Genomic DNA, 22,479 nt, shown 5'->3' on the forward strand with positions numbered 1-22,479 from the left:
CAGCTGGAGTCTCTCAAGATCTCTGCTGGACACTTTAATGCAGCTGGTTTAAAAATGCTTGATGTCACTTCCTGTAGGTATCAGGGCAGAAGAGAGGAGACCAACATGGTCATCATCAACATCAAGCTGCTGTCTGGATACGTTCTGGATCAGAGCTCCCTGCAGCTGGTAAGTCCCTCGTTTGACTTACGACTCATAAAACTGAGAAGCTTGCATCCTGATGGCTGACTCTGCTGCTGCAGCTGAAGGACGAGCGATTGGTGAAGCGCGTGGACTCAGACGAAGGATTCCTCAACATTTACCTGGATGGGGTGGGTGTCCCTCAGGCTGAGTTCTTGGTCCTTGTGTTTCCTTCTGTGTGGCTGTGCAGGAAGTTTGGAATGTTTGTGATTGCAGCTGAAAAAGGACGAGCCGCAGACGTGCAAGGTGACTCTGGAGGAGGATCAGCGGGTCAGGAACCTGAAACCAGCTGTGATTAAAGTCTACGACTACTACCAGCCGAGTAAGATCTCAGCTCGCTGCCTTTGCTCCACCATGTTCGGCCTGTTCTGTTAGTGTTTACTCATTTATCTCTCCTGTTTCAGCTGACCAGGCTGCCACTGACTACACATCCCCCTGTGCTGAGAGTAAGTCAAAGTTCTCCAACTTGGTTCTCTGCTAGTTTTCTGTAGCGCCACGCCCACTGGGATCTGCAAGGTGTGTTTAAACTGAAAAGCTGAAAAGCTGAAAGAAACGGGAGAGATGAGATTCTGGAGGAAACATAAAAATGTTTCCCTATTTTTTGTTTTTAGGGAGATAATGCTGCCTATGACCAAATGTTCTGCTATTAACGTTATACTTTTCATAAACATAGAAAGTACTCCTACATCTGTTTCTTTATGTGTCTCTGCTCTTTTTCCTCAAACCTTTTTTACTTTACTTTATTGAACGTGCCAAGTTAGAATAAAATTACAACAATGCAATAACAATTAAAGCTGCAAGCAGCCCTCGCAGCCAAACGCCACTCTGGCCTATAGCCACCGCGGGGGTTCGAAGTATTCTGCCCACCGAACCACAACATCCCGAGTTCAGGTCAGCAGCACCACCATCCCCACTATGAACAGTGTTGGTGCTGCACTGCTTCTCCCTCCTGAGACGCCGGATTGTGGACCAGAATCGCCTTGAAGCCGTACGGAAGTCTTTCTCCATGGCCTCTCCAAACTCTTCCCATGCCCGAGTTTTTGCCTCAGCGACCACCTGAGCCGCATGCCGCTTCGCCCGCCGGTACCCATCAGCTGCTTCTGGAGTCCCACAGGCCAAAAAGGCCTGATAGGACTCCTTCTTTAGCCTGACAGCATCCCTCACCGAAGGTGTCCACCAATGGGTTCGAGGGTTGCCGCCGCGACAGGCACCATGAACCTTGCGGCCGCAGCTCCGATAAGCCGCCTCGGCAATGGAGACATGGAACATGGTCCACTCAGACTCAATGTCCCCACCTCCCCCAGAACGCGTTCGAAGTTCTGCCGGAGATGGGAGTTAAAGCTCCGTCTCACAGGGGACTCCGCCAGATGTTCCCAGCAGACCCTCACTACACGTTTGGGCCTCCCAGGTCTGACCGGCTTCCCCTCCCCACCAGGTAATGGTCAGTGGACAGCTCCGCACCTCTCTTCACCTGAGTGTCCAAGACATACGGCCGCAGATCCGATGAAATGATGACAAAATCGATCATTGAACTGCGACCTAGGGTGTCCTGGTGCCAAGTGCACATATGGACACCCTTATGCCTGAACATGGTGTTCGTGATGGACAATCCGTGACGAGCACAGAAGTCCAACAACAGAACACCACTCGGGTTCAGATCTGGGGGGCCGTTCCTCCCAACCACGCCGCTCCAGGTCTCACCGTCATTGCCCACGTGAGCATTGAAGTCCCCCAGTAGAACAAGGGAGTCCCCAGGAGGGTCACTCTCCAGTACCCCCTCTAAGGACTCCAAGAAGGGTGGGTAATCTGATCTGCTGTTCAGCCCGGTAAGCACAAACAACAGTCAGAACCCCCCCCCCACCCGTAGGCGGAGGGAGGCTATCCTCTCCCCTATGATAAAGCCCCCAAAAAGCCAATTCATTTGGCACAATAATCATAATAATAAACAGCTCAATTACAATAGGCCTTCGCAGTGCTTAGCTGCTCGGGCCTAATAAATGTTCAAAGGAGTGGGTAGAAGCATAAACTTATTTAAAGTTGGTCTTGTCAGATGTTTGCTTGTACTGAGCCAGGTTCTGGTTCTGCTACAGGTTCCTTCCTGTTAAAGGTCAGTTTCTCCTCTCCATGCTCAGTCAGGCATTTCTGTAACGTCAACAACACAATGAGCGACTGTGACTGGAGGAGTGAATGCTGAAAGTCACTTCAGCTGAAATGACTTTCAGCATTCACTCAGTGCAATCTGCTGGGTTTCCTTATGAACAACTTTGAATAATTAACATAGTGTACTGTTCTGTTTGACAACTAAGATCAATGGGACGCATGATTGGATTTAAATTTCTTTCTTTTAAAACATTTTCCCTGGCGCTAGTGACCTTTAGTGAACAGTGGTCAGAAAGGACAGCAGGTTGTGTGAGAGAATGAAGATATGCGGCAAAAGTCAACAGGCCAGGACTCGAACCCTTGATGGCTGTGTTGATTAGCCCTGTGCCACCGCCGCCATGAAATAACTTTTCTTGTTATGAAACGAACCTATAGAAATAGGTCCGTTTCACTGAATTGTTTAATGAACGTTGAATTGTTTAACGAATTGAACCTATAAAAACATTTTGCTGAACTGAGCAGATCCGCTCTAGATCTCAATTCGTCTTCCATCCCACTCTGTAAACATCGATATTCCTAAAGCAGGTATAATAACCCTTGGTGTGTGTGTGTGTGATTTCTCTGCAGACGACAGTGACAACAAGGTGTAATTCCTCCTTCCACCACCAGGACAGAATTAACAGCTGATGGAACTACTGGTGACGTCTAGGATTATCGTTTTAAAACTCTTTATGTTCAGTTGGGATCTGAATCTACTTTGGGTAATGTTAGATACTTTAACTCTTAGTTTATCAGGTTTTATTCTCTTTTATTGTGGGTCACATGCTGAGAATATATATATATTTTTTGTTGGTGGTGACCAGTAATGGTCCGTTTGTGTCTCTGCTCAACACTGGAACAGTCACACTATTACGCACTGGATACAACAGACAGCAGAGGAGTATTTGCTGATAGTCATTTTGTTTTTTTTATTAATAGATCTGACAGAAATCCACATTATTCATACATGAAAGTGACACATGACACAGTAACACAGCATGGTCAGAGTGCTGACTGTGTCTGAGGGGAACAGGAGGATCCAGTCTTAATGGTGCTGGGTGATTTATTCTGTGTACATGTACCTGCACAAGTGTTGTACCAGTAAAAAAAAAAGATATTCATACGTGACTATTGTACAATTTCAAATGCAAGCTGCAATAAAAGTTCTGAAATAACAAAAAGTGAAAAGTTGTCTTTTCATACAATATCACTAACTTTTCACTCAGGCATTCTCTTTACAATACTACTTTTCTTTTATATACGTGTAGATAACAGCAACTCATGACCAACAGATGTCACTTTGAAACCTCTTGTGGAAAACGTGTGACGGCATACACACTCACTACTGGACGACTGACGTGTCTCCAAGGTAGCGGCTAACGCTCCATGCTAAAGGCCTCCAGTCAGGTCACAGTGGGGTGTTACAGTGAGGAGCTCCAGTGTTGAGGCAGCTTTCTGAAGCACTATTTCAGGTTTCTATTGGACTATTAAGGCAGAATTATAAAACACGCTGCGAACAAAAAAGGCCACACTAAAGTACAGCAGCAGCCAAGTCAATCTGTACATCCTCCATACGGTTACAGTCGGGAAGAAATGCTAAGTACCTGCTGGGGGTGGGCAATATGGACTTAAAGTTCTATCACAATATTTTCTGGTATTGTGATAATGACAGTGACAATCACAATAAATATCACATATCACATGATTTGTACACAGTAGCTACACTTAATCATATTTTCAAATGTATTGATATGTAATGATACTTTCATTGAACAGACGGTGGAGAAAGTCCTAAAACAACAAAATGGAGAGTTTGGTTTGTTAAAAATATTCATTGGAATCCTTTGTGGCAACAATAAATCAAAATTTGTATAATTTCTCATGATAAACAATGCGATAAATGCCCACCCCTAGTAACTAATGAACAAATGACAGTTTTTCTGCAAACCAGGGAACGTGCTAATAGCTGAACAAAGGACAAGAAGTACAAGTTTTCTCATGTATTTTCTTGTAACAGAGGAGCACATGGCATTATGCAGCTATTCAATAGTCAGCCGATATACACCAACTTTTACAGGGAGATGATTTTTTCCAGTCTGGTTTTGGTTTCATCTAGGTTCATATTGTCCATACCTGTACTTGAGGCCGTTTTACTCCTATAGATCTGGTAGTGGAGAGGTTTGTGGTGGCTGATTTATTGATTATTCACAGACTTCCAATAATGACAAAAGATTACTCGATACAGGTTATCACATCGGAACTACTTTTTCTAGTCTGATGCCAGTCAGAACTTTTTGCTCATTAATCAACCCAGATTACCTTTGTCTGTAATCATTCAGCTGGCATGGTGTTGACCCATGCTAGCTAATATTTTAGTCACTTGCAAAGTTTGGCCTTATATGAAGTGGAAAAAGGGCAGAACAAAGCAGCATGCTGCCAGCATGGCAACTAGTTTAACCTTCCTGCAGCCTAAGAAACGGGGTCAATTAGACTCCACAAGCTTTCTACCCTGTGCGTAGTCTGGTCAGGTTGCTCTGGCCCAGCGTGCGCTTTTACCAGGTTTTCTTTTGGTTGATGTTTGATTTCGGGAACTGACGGTCTTTCCTGCTGTTGAAATCTGCCGCGCTTCTCCTGAGCCTCACGCTAAAAGACCACTGGAGAGTTAAATATACCCCTGAAGTACTTCCTGTCGGGTCATTCACAAAGTCCAGGAATACCCTTCAGAATAAAATGCTTGAGTCAAAGCTGTATCCAAGGCAATCCTGTCAGTGACAGGCATTTGGAAGGGAGATTCCTATGAAATAATTCTTGGTAGACAGGTTTACACACTAGCAGCCATGTTGTGAGCCACATGTTCCACATTGTCCAATTTAAATGTAAAAGGATTGCTTATAGCAGTCCACTTGGTTTGTTTTCTCAGATTTTAACAATCGTTTCTAAAGGATATGTAGCATTACTCCTAGGTGAAATGTTCTTTTTCTGACCCAATGAGCCCACCACGTTGGGACCCTCTGGGATCATGAGAACCATCTCCAAGGTGAAGAGGAAACCATGCAAACCTGTGCATGATGCTGTTGGAGAGCTCAAAGAGAGAGCACTGATTTAAAAGCGTCCGTGTGATGTAGGCTCCACTGTGAGGCTGTGCAGGACTCAGGAACATGTGGTGAAGGCACAGGTCTGAATTGCATCATCCAAACAGTTGAATGTGTGTGCTTGCTGCTTTAGGCTGGTCGTGGTGAAGTCGTCACATCATCAAGTTAGCTAAAGGCTTCCTGAGCCTGCGCATGTCAGAACCGGACCGCTCCAGAGATCGATCAGTTCAGGGCAACTTGGCAGCTTTGGTGAAACCATTGGACAGTCATTTTGTTTTGGCAGTCAGCCTCAGAGTGTTGGGTTTTCTCTCATTAGAATGGCTTCTGATTAAATACGTACAGAGTTCTCAATTAAACCAACCTAAAACGTGCCACCTGCTGAGAACAGTGATGCTTCAAAGCTGTCAGAGAAGTGATGGTTTCGCACACACACACACACATATATACATATATAAATGTTGATTCATTTGGTCATGTTTATGAAAGCTTCAGTTAGTTTTCACAGTTTAATACTCAGTTGTCGCCATTTTGTTTTTACCTGTCTGCTTAAGCATTTCCTGGGAGGTTACAAATATGTGACTGAATTATGGAGATAAGTCATACAAATATTTAAATCCTAATCATAATCCGTTGAATGTTTTACATTACTCCTATTTCCAATGATTTTGGTTCTGATCCACTGAACCTCTGAGTGCATTAAAATGTGACCTGTAGTGCTGCTGAGTCAGGTACCAAATGCCAAAATGGTGACGAGGTGAAATAACCGGCAATGAGGCAGATTTCTGTTTAACGCTGATTATGAATCATGTTCTGAAAATGGGTTAGCATTAAAAGTTAGCGTTGCTCTGTCTAAAGACAGCTTCCAGCAGGGATGTCCAAACTGACATCAAGGACCTTGTGTGGCCCACAACCACAGTTCAAGAATGAAACAAACATGGCCAATCAGAAACAATCACCCTGATAGGACAAAACAAATCACCAACAAAACCACAGCCATCATTGACGAGGCCGTCAGGGTCACATGAGACTCTGGCTGTATTCAGTTCCCTGTAGGGACTATCCTGACCAGCTCCCAACAATGTTTGGTCACATTTCAAGGTCTGAGTTTCTGTGAAACGGCCTGGAGAGACGAAATGAAGGCTGTGCTGGACCTTAGACCACCTCCTCTGTTCCAGTTTGGTTTTTCTTGTTTCACCAAGATGGATTATTTCATTCCTCCCTTGAAATGAGTGTCTCAGTATTGCCAAACGCCCCTCATGAAAGGCAATGTGTGTCATTCTTAATAGTGTGGGCGGAGCCCACAAAATGGCCGCTCTTTTGACACCCTTGACTTAAGAAAATAATCCTAAAATGGAATAAAAATGTGTTAAAATATCAACAGTCTATGCTAAGCAAGCAAGACTATGGAGAGGTTGACGGTGAAAGGTGGCTTAGCAACATGTTTGTTACAGAAAACCGTTTTTAATTCGACCACTCATGGATAAAGGAAGAGCAATACGTTAGGAAGGCACCAATATGCAAATCTGGACCAATATAAATACCTGATATTAATACTGCTGTTATGACTGATAGCAAAATATATCTAGGTAAATATTGGAAAACATGACCACACTGCTGACTTCACCACTGCTTCCCCACAATCCTTTGCTGCATCAGTCTGTCACATGACCATAAAAATGTGTCCTGACCAACCTTGACCCCTCCCCTCCAGAAACAAACAGCATCAATTTGGTAATAAATATCGGTTTTTAAAATCAGCCCATTTATCGGACCAATACCGATATGTCAAAAATTACCGGTTGATACTGATGTTGGTGCTGATATATCGTGACCAAATGTTTAGGGCTGGACAATAATGTGTTAACACAGGGGTGTAAAAGTCCTGGAGCCCCGACATCCTGCATGTTTTAGTCTCTCCCTGGTTTTACACTCCTGCATCAAATGATGGTTCATTAGAGGCTTAAGGAGAACATTGACTTGCTGAGGAAATTGTTACTACCACTAGTAGTGGTAGTAACAATCATTAGTTCTCTCACTAGGGAGAGAACTGAAACATGCAGGGTGCCGGGCCTCCAGAACCGACTTTGGACACCTCTGTGTTAACAGAACCTCGCCCAAACTGGGAACTCTGGAAAACAGTGATGGGCATTGGAATCAAAATGCCTGATCAGAAATCCCTCTGATTATTTTATAGCTTCTCTCTTTATTTACAGTCTTGATGCTAAACCAGAGTAGCTGTGTGGTAATTCATTGCTTTCAGTTTAAGCCACCCTCTTCTGACAGCTGTGAAGCATAGAAACCATTGAAGTTTCATTGTGTAATGGTGTCGATCCAACCATTACAGGCCATAACTCTGTCATAATGAGTGGACTCTTCAGGAACACCTGTGGACAGTCCGTTCCTTTGGTAAGCCTGGTGAAGAAGTGGGTCTAGGATCTGAGATCATCTCTGCTGCTGCTGACCGTTAAAAAGAAAAAAGGTTTCGGTAGCTGAAACACATTAAAGTGAAGGGAATTCTTCAAATCGTCTCTCTCTACACTCAAAGTTACAACAGAATACTCAATAACATTGGCAACATGTCATTTGGCAATTTTTTCTCTAAGTAAAAAAAACTAACAAATAATACAAAATATTCAACAGTAACTACAAGATCTCCTTTTGGCAATATAGAAAGGCTTTGAACAGTCCTGGACAGGTGAACATTTTGGTTTATATACAGAGACGTGTTTAGGTGTGTGTGTGCGTGTGTGTGTGTGTGTGGCAGCAGCTCCCTTTTTCAATCCAAACAGAATCACATAGGAAACATGATGAAGGAAACTCCTGCATGGAAAAATGATTGTGTGATTAAACGCAGAAATAAAAACAGAAACGGTAACAAACAGGCGTGGTGTCCGAGTCGGAGCGGACGTCAGAACGGATCCTGCGTGTCCAATCCCTGCCGCAGCGTTCTGCTCGCCCTCCGCGCTCAGTTCATGAACTGAGTGTATCCCTCCGCTCCCGTGACGATCACGTCCATCCAGATCCTCATGGCCTCCGCCGATGGCGCCACCACATAGTAGAGGCGGTCGTGCGTCTTCACGCAGAAGGTCAGCGATGGGTTGGGGCTCTGAGGGGGGGTTTTGGAGGGGCGGCAGACAGACAGAACCAGACTCAGTAGAAGTTCTCTATCAAGTTTTCACCCCTCAGCTGCTCTACTGGGACTGGCCCTGCCTCTTACATTAACGTCCCAGCTGAGGCTGAACCAATAATCAATCTTCTCAGATTCTAAATCTCCTTTTTTTAAAATTCAGATGCTTCAGCGAGTTCGAGCTGAAAGTGTTTGGAGAATCTTTACAGTTTGGAGTTGTTGTTTTTCCCACTAAATAATAAATCAGAAAACTAAGGTGAAGGATGAAACTAGAAACTCTGCAGCTTGCCTCAGCCTCAAACAGAAAGTTCTGCTCTGCTCTGTTTGTTTCCTCTCAGAGCGCTCACCCAAATGACTTCCAGAAGAGAAGCTCACTCCCAGCTAACCGACCAAGTAATAGAGCTGAAAGAGTTGGACAAGCAGTGTTTTCCAATGATTGTCTGGATTTTGTTGTGATGGTCCCTAGTGTCAGCACTAGAGATGCACCAGGAAATTGGCCAGTAACCAGGATGGAGCATTTTTTTTCTTTGATTGGCCCCGACAGCTAACCAGCTAGCCTAAAAGTTAAAAATCAGATTTTTGTCTCCGATCAGTGAAAGAAGTAACTGTCTGACTTTAGACTGCAGGAGATATTTAAAACCATTGCACTGGATGACGGTTGGTTTAAAAGACATGTCATCTGCATACATGCATAATGCCAGTGAATGGAAGAATGTAAAAAGAAAACAATAACGGGCCAAAAACTGACACTTGTGGAAGCCCACAAGTTAGTGGAGACCGAGGAGAACGTCTCTGTTCTGATGCAGAACGTTCAATCAGTTCAATGAGAAAACCAGTCCAACCAGTCCAGAGTGCCCTAAGGTACTGGTTGTTTCTGTCCAAGAAACAACCAGTGGAGACTTTTTGTAAACCTAGCTGTGCTAATCATGCTAATAAAAGTTGCATTGTCATTGACTCAGCAGTAAGACAGTTCTATTAAATCTGTTCTCTCAGTTTCCAATACTAATATTAAACATTTAACAATCTTTCATGGATCTGGATCTCATGGAGCCTTACAAAACCCTGAAATGGGAAAACAGACACAGTCATCCCCGGCTCCAGACGAGTTTAACAGGGGGCAAAATGAATCTATGTAGCAATAATGATATTACTCAAGTAAAAAAAAAAAGGTACAGTGCAGTAAAACTACTCTTATAAATACTTTTTTTCCCCAAAAAAGTTACTCAAGTGAATGTAACAAGTACTACCCACTTTTGAACATAGACAACACCAGTAGCCTACAAGGTACTTGTTAAGCTTAAGGTTCTGTATTGATGTTAGCTAGTCATCTTTTAGCTAACATTTCCTGCATCCAACAGCTTTACTCAACTCAGTCGGTTAGTTTGGAGGGAAAAACTGTGAAAAGTTCTTTGCGTTTTGCTGGTTTGCTGCCATGGGGGGGCACGGCTGACTCTGTGGGCAGGAAATGCCCCCCAATGCCCGCCCATGCCGCCAGGCCTGCACAAAGTTCTGCTCCATGTATCTTCAATCAGAAACCAAAGAAAATTCCTCTAAGATATTGTAATTTCCTGTGACTCAAAGTGAACATAGACTATGGAAAGTGGCAATAAAAAACGAATCCTGAGCGATAGGTAAAAAAAGGTAAAAAAAAAAGAAATATCGCTTTGCTCGTTCTTCATGACAACCAGAGCAAATGTGTGTAACAAAGTTAACATCTGCAACTGTTCTCAGGCTCTGAAAGCAGTGTGTGTCTGGGCAGAGAGCAGCTCACATGAAGGTCTGCCTCTTGGTGAAGTGACATTGGAAGTGACAAGGAGCATCAAAGTTCAGGGCTGATCAGAGATGTGCAGTAAGTCAGAGTGTGCTACGCAGCGACAGGCCATCAAACACACACAGATCAGGAGGTAGCAGCTCAGCTTTGTGCAGAAGTAAAAAATAAAAAATAAAGATGAATGTCAGAAACAGGGACGACTGCATGTACGGCTCCGTAAGAAGGAACATGAAGGATGAACCCAGGTTCTCTCCCTTCAGCTCTCCATGACTGATGGTGACCAGATCTCGTCTCTTCATGCTTCAAGGTAAGAGTGTTTGCTTCCATTGATCCACCCAGCAGGAAAATGTTTTGTTCTCCTGACTATATTGTCTCCAGATTGAAGGAAGAAATTGCTCCTGGATATTTGACTCCACTCTTCTTTTTACACCGTTGATCTTGGGCAGATCTGGAAGGAAGGTGCCTCCCTTAGAGGAAAATCAAACCCCAACATGAATTTATGCTGAGGATGTTTTATTGTCAGCAGTAACAGCCATCAGATCCAGTCCTATCCTGTCCATCCTACCACTTCCTGGTTTTGTTCCTCGTGGTTTTGTGGCTACTTGCTGCCAGTACAAACTCTGCACTGGTGGCATTATGGCTCTGTAGCATCCTCCTCCTCAGCAGGAGACAGGCTCCTTCTTGACACTCTTGGGCATCCTGATTATTCTTCACTGCAGCTGAACCTCATATATTAAAGTTCATGGCTGTGACACTCTGCCGTCAGAGCCATGTTCCTTCATGTTGCCGTTAACAACCGTTGTTTATCTTGGACTGAGAATGTGCGAGATGTTCTCATATGATAAATACTTTAGAGTTTAGCAGTTTAGTGTTAGCTTCCTCTAAATAGCGTGTTGGTGCAACACTTTAGTGGTAGCTTCTATTAAATAACGAGTTGGAATAGCGCTGTAGCGTTAGCAGAACCTGTTTACAATTAGTATAATTTATAATCTGCCTGTGTCCTTCCCTCCCTGACAGGCTGTTGTTGTAATTCTTAATAACTCACCTGGCTAAACAAAGATTAAATAAACAAATTTAGGGTTAGTGCAACTAACTTTGTAGTTATTGGTGTCCATCACTGCTCACAACGTTCTCGACAATAAATGAATATACACCTATTTGATCTGCTCATACCATATAAACTGTCAGCATCAAAGAAAGCTGGAAAACATGTGAAGGTTTGTGTTAAAGCTGCAGTTGTTTTCCAGACACTTGATGAATTCAGCTGGGATCCACAGAGGGAGCAGGCAGGATTAGCAAGTCTCTGACAGGCGTCACAGTCTGTACTTCCTGAGGATTTTAGGCTTCAGGGCTCGCAGCACATTTAACCCCCGGCCCCTCACCACCCATCTCATTTAACTAATAGTTTGTACACAGTGGGCTCAGGGAGGGGAGACGGCTGAACGGGACAAACACGAACACGGGACTTAAAGAAAGCAGGGAGCAGACGGAGAACGGGTGAAAGGACAGAGTGGTACCTTAGTGGCACTGCGGAGGTGATCATAGTAGACCTCTTCTATAGCCTGGAAGTAGATCACACCCTTCAGCTTGGTCTCATGTTTGTCTGCAGAAAGAGAGAGAGAGAGAGAAGAAAAAAAATCAGCTCTGGTCAGAACCTGATCCGTTCTGACACCGTCTCAGCTGGAGGAGCCGACTCACACCTCACGCATGTCACCCAGAATCTTCCGAGCAGATCTGCACGATGTGCTCATCAGCGCAGGAGCCCGACTTTGATCATGACCAATTTGAGCTTTGTGATGATGGATGGGAAAAGACAAGCACAGCAATATTTTTTTCTCTCCTTTCTGTTTTTTAAAGCAAGTGGAGCTTTTCATTGTGTTTTCAGACTTGCCTGCATTCTTACGCTACTCTGGTACATGATTGCAGTTTGTTTCATCAGCCACTGCAGAACTGCAGTAAGGAACCGGTGGGGAACTCAACAGCCCTCTCTACCTCCAGGCGAAAAAACACTCCAGCAGCCAACTTAAAGAGCAGTAGGTAGAGGCGGGCGCAGCGCCTTCATTTCGAGGAACAACAGCCTGCTTTTAACACGCAGCCATTATCTGCTAATGACCTCTTTAGCATTCAAACAGCCGCACATTTGCATCTCATTTGACTCCGTCTAAATAAGCCAAACCGTGGCTGTGTTTGAGGCTGATTAGCGGAAATTAGCGGCGCTGCTGACTCCTGCTCGTCACCTCCTGTTACTCCGTGTTCAAGGTCAGGAGACGGGGGGCCGCGGCTCTGCATCCCAATCAGCTCGCTCAAAGAGCTGCGGCGGGCCGGGGCGCGTTTCAGCCCCTGCCAAAGTAATCTCGGTACGCCTCCTCGCCCTGGCTCCCTTTCAACAAGGTACCACTTTAAGCAGCTTTGAGTGGAACCTTGTGAGGACTTCAAAGGGCCCGACAGCGAGCGGGTGTCCCACAGCTCCAGGAACCGCGGCGAATTACACAACATGTCACCCCGCTGGAGGTGCGGAGGACACATGTTCCGACTGTCGCTGCGCCGCGGCTTCTGCCGCCCTCCATGTTCTACTCTAGCATTGACATACGGAGGCTGATGCAACCCAAAACTAACACCCGAGTTCCTCCCCAAACAGAATCCTGCATGAGGAGCAGTTAACGCTCTGCAGACGGGATTAGCCATGGATGGAGCAATGAACATGTCTGAGTCAAGTTGACAAGTTAGTTTAGTTTCCAATGAAAAATTGGTCCGTTTCCTTCAATTTGGGGGATCGTACAATTCTTACATGAAATATTATCCACTGATTGTGTTCAGCTGCAGATGCATTTTTTACTACAGATCACAAGAATTCACTAAAGCAATGCCATGTTGTTGAATTTTAGGCTAAAATGTCCATTTTCTTATACAAGAAAAACAGGAATTGAATCATTCAATTTATTTGAATTGAATTTCAGAGGCAATTTCAAAGCACATCAGTAGAACAAATAGTGAAAAGTGAGAGTTCAGACAACAGAATCATTTCATTATTTGTGTAATATTGAATAAAATAACCAAGTGATTAAAAGAACAATTTGCCATTTTTAAAAAAACTGAGTTATCAATTAATTGTTAGAATAATCAATTAATCATAAGCATATTCAATTGCTAAAATAAACATTAGTTGCCGCTCTAAACTAAATGCGTCTTTATTTAGCAAAACAAAATATAACAAAGTGCAATAAAAGTACAATACCAACTAAAGGAACTAAATAACAAATTCAACTGTTTTCACCCTCAGGTCCCACTCCAAAGAAAAAGGAGAAACTTTAACAAACATTAAATGAATGTAGAATCTGGATGCAGACAGAGCAGAGCTGTCCCACAGGAAGAGCTCAGAGCCTCCGGGAGAGTCTGTGTGGTTTACCAGGTCTGGACATGGTGACCAGGCCACATTAACAAGACTGGACCTGAGAATCTAACATTTTACAACTCAGTCATAAATGTTTCAAATAATACAAAAACAATCAGGAAGCTAAAGACATTGCAGGACCTTTTATAAGGTGCAGTTTGTGAATGAACTGTGAAAGGTTAAGAAAGACTGCAGAACCAGAGTTAATAAACCAAACGGGTTCTTTTCTCAATTTTCATGGAGGTTCAGAAAGTTTAGCTTCATTCATCTCTGGATTTCATCCAGAGTTCAACAGTAGTGCGAATGGTTTCCTGCTTCCTAAACCCAACTTATTTCAGGCCTCGACTCCTGGGTCTTACCAACGTAGTAGGAGAAGGTCCTCTTGAGGCGGTCGAACACAAACCAGCGCTTCTTCCAGGACTTGATCTTGCCTCCCATCTTCACCAGGTAGCCCTTGCACATCTTCTCTGTGAGGATGACGTGGTAGCACGTCTCCACGCTGTGGCCCGACGACTCCACATGCGAGCGCAGGTCGAACTCCTCCCTCCTGATGGGCAGGTAGCGGGTCATCGGTCGAGCCTGGACAAATGAAAAAGAAAGATTGGACTTCTGTCCTGAAGATCCTGACATGTTCAAAGATGACGTCGTCAAAACTTTGGTAACACTTTGTTAGAAGAGCTGTGCATAAGGCTGACATGACACTGACAAAAATACGACATAACACCTGTTATGAACATGAAGTCTATGACTGAAGTCTTCATGCATTTTTATGACTGTTGTCATGAAGTGTCATTCAGTAAATTACACTTTCAATGCAAGTTTTAATAGAACTTTTCATTAAAAGGGTCATTATTGTCCAAATATTGCAAAGTTTTTGTGACACTTGACTGACTTTTAGTGCAAGTTTGTATTAACAGTGTAATTATATACTGAATGACACTTCATGACAACAGTCATAAACATTCGTGAACACTCCTTCATGTTTATAACAGGCGTCATGTCATGTCAGCCTTCTGAGGTTATCCAATAACCTCTAGCATACTAAGTGGGACTATCACACTGACCTGAGAAAAGTTCTTGGACCTCATCTTGACCTCTTTCTCCACAAGCTGCTGTCTGTGGAAAGTTTCATCCTGGAGTCTTTTCTCCGCCTCCTCCCTCCTCCTCCTCTCCTCCTCCAACATCTGACGGCGAGCCAGGCTCTCTCGTTCCTGTGGGGGAAAAAGTGCTTTCATTAAATATTTTTTTGATCTTTGGGAACAGCTTTGCAGAGCATACAAGATTCTCTCTCTTTCTTTTTCTGTCAGCACAGCACTCATATATTTATGGACATGCTCCCCTGCTGGGAGCAACACACAGACTGAGTGCTGACCTCTGAGCAGATCTACCGCAGCAGTGCAGCTTAACCAGTCAGCGGCATCGAGACCCGGCTGGCTTACAGCAGTTACATGCTGGACACATGTTCTTTTGACACACCAGGCCAACAGAGAAGTAAAAAATGGAATAAAAATGGAGGACACCTGAAAACAAATCTGATCTTCACAGATGTTTCAAACTAAAATGTGTTGCAATCAAACTGCAGCTTTAACACAAACTCGTTTCCGCACCTTCACTACAGCGTAAACCTCTGCAGCTCCTCCAGAGCAACCATGGTCCAAGGGCTACGTGACCCTTCAAAATAAAATGTAGAATTTGATTCTCTCCTACAGGAAATTTGTTTAGGTTTTTAAATCAAGACAATTCGATTTTTGTTTTTTACGTTTTAAAATAAAGAAAATCAAACTTCTACATAAAAGACACAAAAAAATGTAATGTAAAAAAGGCCAACAGTTATTTATTACCTTTGCAGGTTAAGACATTGCTGAGTTCTATAGGATTTTAATAAAAGTCATCAAGGCCCCATGCAGGACAGCTGGTTTTAGACTCATGGGGTTTATAACACATGGTGTTAACATAATTTACCTTATTATTTAATTAGGGGTACTGCAAGAAAAAGAGGCACATTGTACACCGCACTTATAAGATTTTTCTATTTATTTGAACAAAATAAAATAATAAAAAAAACAGGAATGATTCCTTCCACTATCAATTATGCTCTACTTTATGTTGGTTGATATGAATGTGATAAATTTGTGTCTGATGACAATAAAAAAGCTTTATTGTATAAAAAATCTTGAGCTTTTTTAAATACAATAATAAAAATAAGATAAAAGATGCAAATCAACAGGTGATTTTATTAAATTTTTTTAAAAAGAAAATGAACATTTTATTACCTAAAATGCAATAACAGCTTTCCTTTAGTGAACATTTGGTCATTTAGAGCAAAGGACCAATCTGCAGCTAAAAATACTTCTAACATCAACAAGTGAAGTTCAGACCTTTCAGCTGGACTTATCAATACAGTGCAGGGCTGATCTTTTTTTTTTTTTGATTGATTAATAATTGAATAGCAAAAGGTTTCCTAATAGCAGATGTTTTTTTTCTTATCAGAATTTGAAGCAAGTGAAGCTAAAACTGCCAATTGAATTCTGGGTGGAACATATTTATAGACAAAGATGTTTTTTTATCTTAAATGCAAAACATTTATTTTTTTGCACAGTTTTGGATTAATTGCTGATTAATTGTTTCAGCCCTACAATAAATGTAAAACACTGTAAGGTGTTAAATTAGTGTTAGGTGAGGTGAACTTGTATTTTTATGGCTCCACTGATCTCCTTCAGCAGAGAACAGAGGCTGTGAACCAAAAACCTGAGCTCCAGTCACAATCTTGATGTTATTATGTTTCCATATTCCTGTTCAGTTATGGATGAGCTTGCAACACAGGCTCATCCGTCACTGAGGATGGATCCGGGATGGATCAAGTCGGATCCTTACCCGCGACTCGATCAGTCTGGCTTTCTCCAGCTGCGCCTCCTTCAGCATCTTCTCCATTTCCTCGATCTTCAGCACATCCACTCCTCCAACACTGCTGGCAGACACAGCACAGTGATGACTACCTCACCTCCTGTGGAAACACCTCAATCCATGCAGATCACAAGAAATCTTTAAAAACAAAGGAATTACAGCGATAAATATGATTGTTTCGTCAGCAGGGAGGTATTGATGAGCAGGCCGGTCATTAATCAGGGAGCTCCAGAGGTGCTGCTCCACCTCCACCTGGTTCAAAGCTGGCTGTCTGGTTGTGGTTTGTGGGCTGTGTGTTTGCATGTGTCTGCGAGTGTTAACGTCTCGTTTTATTGGTTCAAACGTTTGCAACCTGCGGTTCTGGAGCCGCATGCAGCTCTTCTGTCAGCCTGCAGGGATGTGTGTAACTTTAACCAAAAACAACAGATAAATATTACATAGAAACGCCTCAGGAAAGACTAGTTGTAGCAATCGGCCTTTCAGTTACATCCCCATCACCGGTCTGCACGTCTGCCAACTTCCATCCAGATCAGGCGCCACCTTCTGGGTGTTTGCCCATTTCTGTCACCATGTGGAGTTTGATGCAATATGTGAACGGAATTTCAACCATGCAGTCACCTGAGCTCGCCCACATGTGTTAATCCATTATGATTATTGGCTAATTGTGACAAGCTTTCACTAGTTTCTAACTCGCATTGAAGGGCTAATCCAATTAGAAAGTACACATTTCACTTATCCAGTTTCTCTTGGATCATGAAAACCCTTCTAGATTTTGAAGAACTAATGGAAAAATAGAGAAGAGTCAATCTTTACAGAAAAAAATCTTTAAAGCTGCATTATGTAACTTTTATAAATATGTTTTTTACATATTTGCTAAACTGTCACCATTTTATGACAAGGTAATATGAAAAAGTACATCTCCTTCTCCTACCTGTATTTCTACGGTCGTCTGCAGAAATAAATTGCTTGCCGTTTTAAATGGGTTTCCAAAAATAAACCAAATCAGGCTGTAGCAACATTACAGCTGACTGTTAGTAACAACCAATGCAAATCCAAGCAGCAAACAAAAAGAAGCAGAAGTAGCATTATTCCTCTGATTCCTTCCAGTATCTAGAACAAATTAGATGAATGCTAACATATTCATCACAACAGAATTTTTAAATCAAACTTCAAATGTATTTATTTTTTTTTTACATTCAGGCATTTAAAGATCTTTCCTGCCATGAAAAGTGTGCCTCAGCGCGTGTGTTGCCGTCGTACCCACCTGGACATGTTGTCGGGTGAGCAGGCCGAGTTGTTGCCCGTGGAAACGCTGGTGTCCATGCTGTCTGAGCTCTCCAGGCTCAGGGTGTCGTAGGGCTGCTCTCCGGCCGATGGAGGCTGGTGATGCAGGATGGAGTGGTGCACCAGGGATGGGGGGCCCAACGAGTTGTGGCTCAGAGTGGGACTGTTGGCCATGAGGGGGGAGTAAGAGGCCGGGAGGTGAGGCTGGGAGCCGTGCAGCGCCTCCCACTGGCACTGGGCCTCGGCGGCGGCTCTCTGCTTGAGCTCGGCCAGACGGCGGCGCTGTTCCTCGATCACCTGCTGACCTGACAGGAAGAGGAAGAGAGAAAAGGAGGGGTGAATTCCTTTCTTTATTTGGATTTTAGAGGGAGAACAGGACAACAAGCTGATCTGGTCTGAACACATCTGCCGTATCTCAACCAGTAGGTCTGAGCCACGGTGGCGGAACCTGAAACTGCTGCTGCGCAAGTTACTCAGCAGTTTGTTGCTAGGTAACCAGAGAGTAAGTAAGTTATCCACCTTGGTTAACTGTTTGTTAGAGGTTGAACAGCTAAAGCCTTTCCTCCACCTGCATCTCCCAGAATGTTGTGCAGTTCTGGATAGTAGTTCAGTGAATATTCTATACTGAATATTAAATATTTTTAAAGTTGCATTGTCTATTGATATTGATCACCTGTCTATCCCAATATATATTGCTATTGATTTAGCACACATCCAGCTATGTGCTCAGTCCCAAAGCAAGCAGAACAACCCAGCTCCTCTGAAATTCTCTCTCAACATGCAGTATTCTCCGGCAGAAAAAACCAGCAGAGAAAACTGATGGAAGAAGAAAAAGGATCCATGTTACAAAGAAAAGATAATGCAATTTTTCTTGTTATTATTTGGTGGGTGAAGATTGAATGAGACCATAGAGAGGGAGGAAAAATGAAGGCTGGAGTCTGAAATGAACAGTCAGGTTGTGTGAACGTCGCCTCTGATGGACCAGTCAACAGAGCCAAGAAGTCAGGCTGCCAGGCTTTTATCATCACAAAGCCACATGCAGAGTCTGGGCTTTGTTACGCTGAAGCCTGCAGGCTGGATGCTGATTGGCTGCCTGGTTGTTATTATAGCCTTGTCTGCTTTTCCATTCAGCCTCATTAATGAGGCAGAGTCTGACAGAGCCCTCGTTTATAGAAGCAGTAACAGATTCATAGAGAAGCTGTACTCTAACATAACTGCTGTCTTTTATTCAGATTTATGTGACAAACACAAAATAGTGCACGATTGTGAAGTAGAAGTAAACTTGAGCTTTTTTCCCCCCTTTAGTTTTGAAATAAAATTTACAAAAGTGAGATTGTTATCTGATTCCAGACCCCTTCATCAGGACAGCTCTGAATGAATGAACAGAGGATTGTTGAGGTGTTGTTTGACTATTATTCCCTGGACGTTCTTACTTTTTTATTTCGGGTTAGTTATTATGATGCACAACCGTGACAACAATGTGTTGTTTTCACAACTGGGAGAAGCTGATTAACATCTCAAAAGTTCAAATAATGCTTGAACTTTGACCCAGTTTGTCATGAGAGTCTTAATACAGGCCCTGTTTACATGACAATGATCCAACGAAAATTTTATTTTTGTTTAGTTTCTGTTTTTACATTTACATGAAGACGTTCTAATTACAATCTTTGTTTACACAGTAACGGTACACATTGAAAAGGTGTAATGCTCTCGCCACGCCACTAGTTGGTGTTAGGTTCTTTGAAACTAAGTGTGCATGTGTTTAAAAAAAAAAAAGATCTACTTGAAAGCACGTCGATTCGCGTTTCCCCCATCAGGTACCGTCCCCCCAGATATTGGGGGAAAACGCGCACTGTGTGTCTGATTAGGGCGCAGTTGGAAAAAAGTGGGATAACTTTGCTGAACATGTTGTTTGAGCTTTCACGGTGTCCGTAGTTCTCTAGATAAGAGGCTGAACAAGCGACTGCTTGCTATGATCGCTGAACAAGTACACGTGTATTTTGGCCCCTGGGCTGTGTGGAGCGGTGAAGAGACGCTGAGCGAACCGTATGTGGTGGGGAAACACGAGTTGTAGTAGCCCCAGCATTTTCAGTAGTTTCTTCTTCTGTGGATTGTAGGGAGCAGCTATGTTTTGCGCCGTACTATGCATGAGCTGGGGAGTCCCTGACAGAAAAGATCCATTTACTCTGTTTACAAGACAACGGACACCGGTATGTTTCAGAAACATCGCACTCTGGAACCCGTTTTCAAACTGTGGGTTGTCAGAGAAAACATTTGGTGGTTTCATGTAAATGTACAGTACAAACACAACAAAACTCTTCCATTTTCACCAGAAATGGTTGTCGCGTGAACAGGGCCAAATTCAGAGGGCTCATCAGATTTATTGCAAGACTGACTGCTACTGGAGACTCATCACCATCTACCACTCTTTGAATATGCTTGTTTGTTATAAAATGCAAAGATTTTTTTACTGATCCCTTTGGGATCAGTAAAAAAATGTCAGGTCTTGCCACAAATCTTCAGGTGGGTTTTGTTCTGAACTTTGAGTAGACCATTAGAACACAAGCATATGTTTTGATCTAAACCACTCACATACAGATGGCTGAAAGGTTAGGGCTGGTGTTCAAACTTTTTACCATGAGGGCCAAAATCATCAAGTTAAAAGCTCCCAATGCCACAAAAATAGTTTCTTTCTAAATTAGAATTTAAAATAAATATATAAATACAAGGACATTAAGCCGTTTCATTTCAGAGACAGCAGCCAGACAAACGAGGAGGACAACGTAGAGTCCTGCACACGATGACATCATCTACCTGCTGAGCTCTCCTCTAAGAGCTTCTGTCTGGAGATCTGGGAGTCTGTGCTGCAGCGGTGCGAGGAGAGGCGAGACGTGAGAAGGAGCTGGACAGCCGACGGAGACAAATCCGTCTCCAGCAGCCGTGGGTGGGCTAAATGAGACACTGCGCTCTGATCCACTTAGTCACACATGCAGCTCAGAGACAAGAGGCAGACGGAACAATATCCAACCTCAGTCTACCTTCCATTGCCACCTTTCATCACATTACGTCTGCATGAACTGAGTTATGCATATTGTGTCTGACCTGGAGAAGCTTCTGACAGTTGAAGGGATATTTACAGACTAAATATTACAATCCATCCAGCCTGTTACCTTTCTGCTGCAGAGCCAGTTGTCTCTTGGTCTCGATGTCCTGCAGAGTTGCAGCCAGGTTCCTGGGCAGGCTCCCTGTGCTGCCGGCAGCCAGCAGGGGGCTCTGCTGGGTCACAGAAAATGGGGTAAATACATGGCACCTGTATTTAGATCTGACTGACAGTTTCCATCCCCAAAACAACTCCAAGAAATCAAAACAAAATAAAATAAAAACAGCCCAAATCTCAACCTATGATCAGATTTATGTTGATGTTGCCAGATATATTTAAATATATATATGTGTATGTATAATCTTGTGTCCCATAACGTCATTGGATTCAGAACCATTTTTGGTTGTCCTTTATTATATTATATTGACACTTGATGATGTCGTATTTGACAGATTCCACACAGTTTGAAATAAATTAATAAAATAACTGCAATATCATGGCATTTTATTAAAAATTTTGTGCTATTCTGCTGCACAATGACAACCACCGCAAAATAATTTTCCTCTGAACACTTTCTAAAAAGCTGCCACATGTTGTGAAAAGCAGCTCAAATTTTAACAATCCGCCCAAAGCTGGTTTTCCCGACGAAACGTGTTCAAAAGCAGCCCGACTGGGTGGAAACCTGCCCAACCTGGCAGGGGGAGGATGACACCTGGCCTCTGGGAGGAGGATTTATCCAGCCAGCGTACCTTGGAGCTGGTGTTGCGCCCCAGCGTCGCCGCTCCGTGCTGCAAGGGAGACGAGGAGCCTGACTTGGACTGATGGAGCGGAACGCCGGGATCACTGTCCAGCTTGGAGCGAAACACCTGACAAAGGGGAACGTTTCACAAAGTGATGACAGTAGACAGTAGTAATGTACTAAAGGGAAATGTTCTAATGTTTTCTCATTTGTGAGTCTGAAAAAATGTTGCAGTACTAGGAGCCAATACTTTTATATTTTATTGGCTATGAGGAAATAGCTAATAAACATTTTGCAGTTGTAGCATGCAGCTTTTATTTTAAGAATATTTAAGTTTGTCAGTGAAAATCTGTTCTTAAAAAAAAATAAAAACAAAATGTGTCTATCTGCAGGCCGAAACTCAACCATCGTTGAGTCAGGGTTGGGGGCCACAAATAATCATTCCAAGGGCTGCAAACGGCCCCCGGGCCACACTTTGGACATCTCTGATCTAAAGCTTCAAAGTTCAATCAAATTAAAGTTTTCGATAGCCTTTTGTTATAAGCAAATCATTTCTGTTTCATTAGTTTTTTTGTTTGTTGTAGAGGATCAGCTTATTTTCCAGTAACTAAAACCTGGACTATCAGCTGAGATTTGAAGCTGAAAGCTCAGCTAACAGCTTCAAAAGTGTTCAATGAAAACAGAGTCTATAGACATAACGCTGACTTTTATGCTTTTTAGCCATTTTACTGAAATATTTTAATTTTTTAATA

General features: G+C 43.1%; 2 protein-coding genes across 7 annotated transcripts in view; one reads left to right on the top strand and one right to left on the bottom strand.

The window, feature by feature from the left end:
• Positions 1-3,507, top strand: part of a2m1 (alpha-2-macroglobulin 1) — a 30,175-nt gene extending 26,668 nt beyond the window's left edge. The window contains exons 32-36 of the mRNA XM_015001486.2: positions 78-168; positions 243-311; positions 397-502; positions 585-626; positions 2,908-3,507. Of these exons, the coding sequence (XP_014856972.2) occupies positions 78-168; positions 243-311; positions 397-502; positions 585-626; positions 2,908-2,930 (331 nt within the window). The 3' untranslated portion in view covers positions 2,931-3,507. The remainder of the gene's footprint in view (positions 1-77; positions 169-242; positions 312-396; positions 503-584; positions 627-2,907) is intronic.
• phldb1b (pleckstrin homology-like domain, family B, member 1b) overlaps positions 3,224-22,479 on the bottom strand; it is a 130,109-nt gene continuing 110,853 nt past the window's right edge. For all 6 annotated transcript variants that reach the window (XM_088011464.1, XM_088011460.1, XM_088011461.1 and 3 more), the window contains 8 exons: positions 21,738-21,854; positions 21,059-21,161; positions 17,869-18,193; positions 16,575-16,665; positions 14,765-14,911; positions 14,060-14,279; positions 11,827-11,912; positions 3,224-8,517 (listed from right to left, as the gene is read on the bottom strand). In XM_088011464.1, the coding sequence (XP_087867590.1) occupies positions 8,377-8,517; positions 11,827-11,912; positions 14,060-14,279; positions 14,765-14,911; positions 16,575-16,665; positions 17,869-18,193; positions 21,059-21,161; positions 21,738-21,854 (1,230 nt within the window). In that variant the 3' untranslated portion in view covers positions 3,224-8,376. The remainder of the gene's footprint in view (positions 8,518-11,826; positions 11,913-14,059; positions 14,280-14,764; positions 14,912-16,574; positions 16,666-17,868; positions 18,194-21,058; positions 21,162-21,737; positions 21,855-22,479) is intronic.

Source organism: Poecilia mexicana, unplaced genomic scaffold (assembly GCF_051168715.1).
Source record: "Poecilia mexicana isolate PSO_F unplaced genomic scaffold, ASM5116871v1 scaffold_13, whole genome shotgun sequence".
NCBI classification, from domain to species: domain Eukaryota; kingdom Metazoa; phylum Chordata; class Actinopteri; order Cyprinodontiformes; family Poeciliidae; genus Poecilia; species Poecilia mexicana.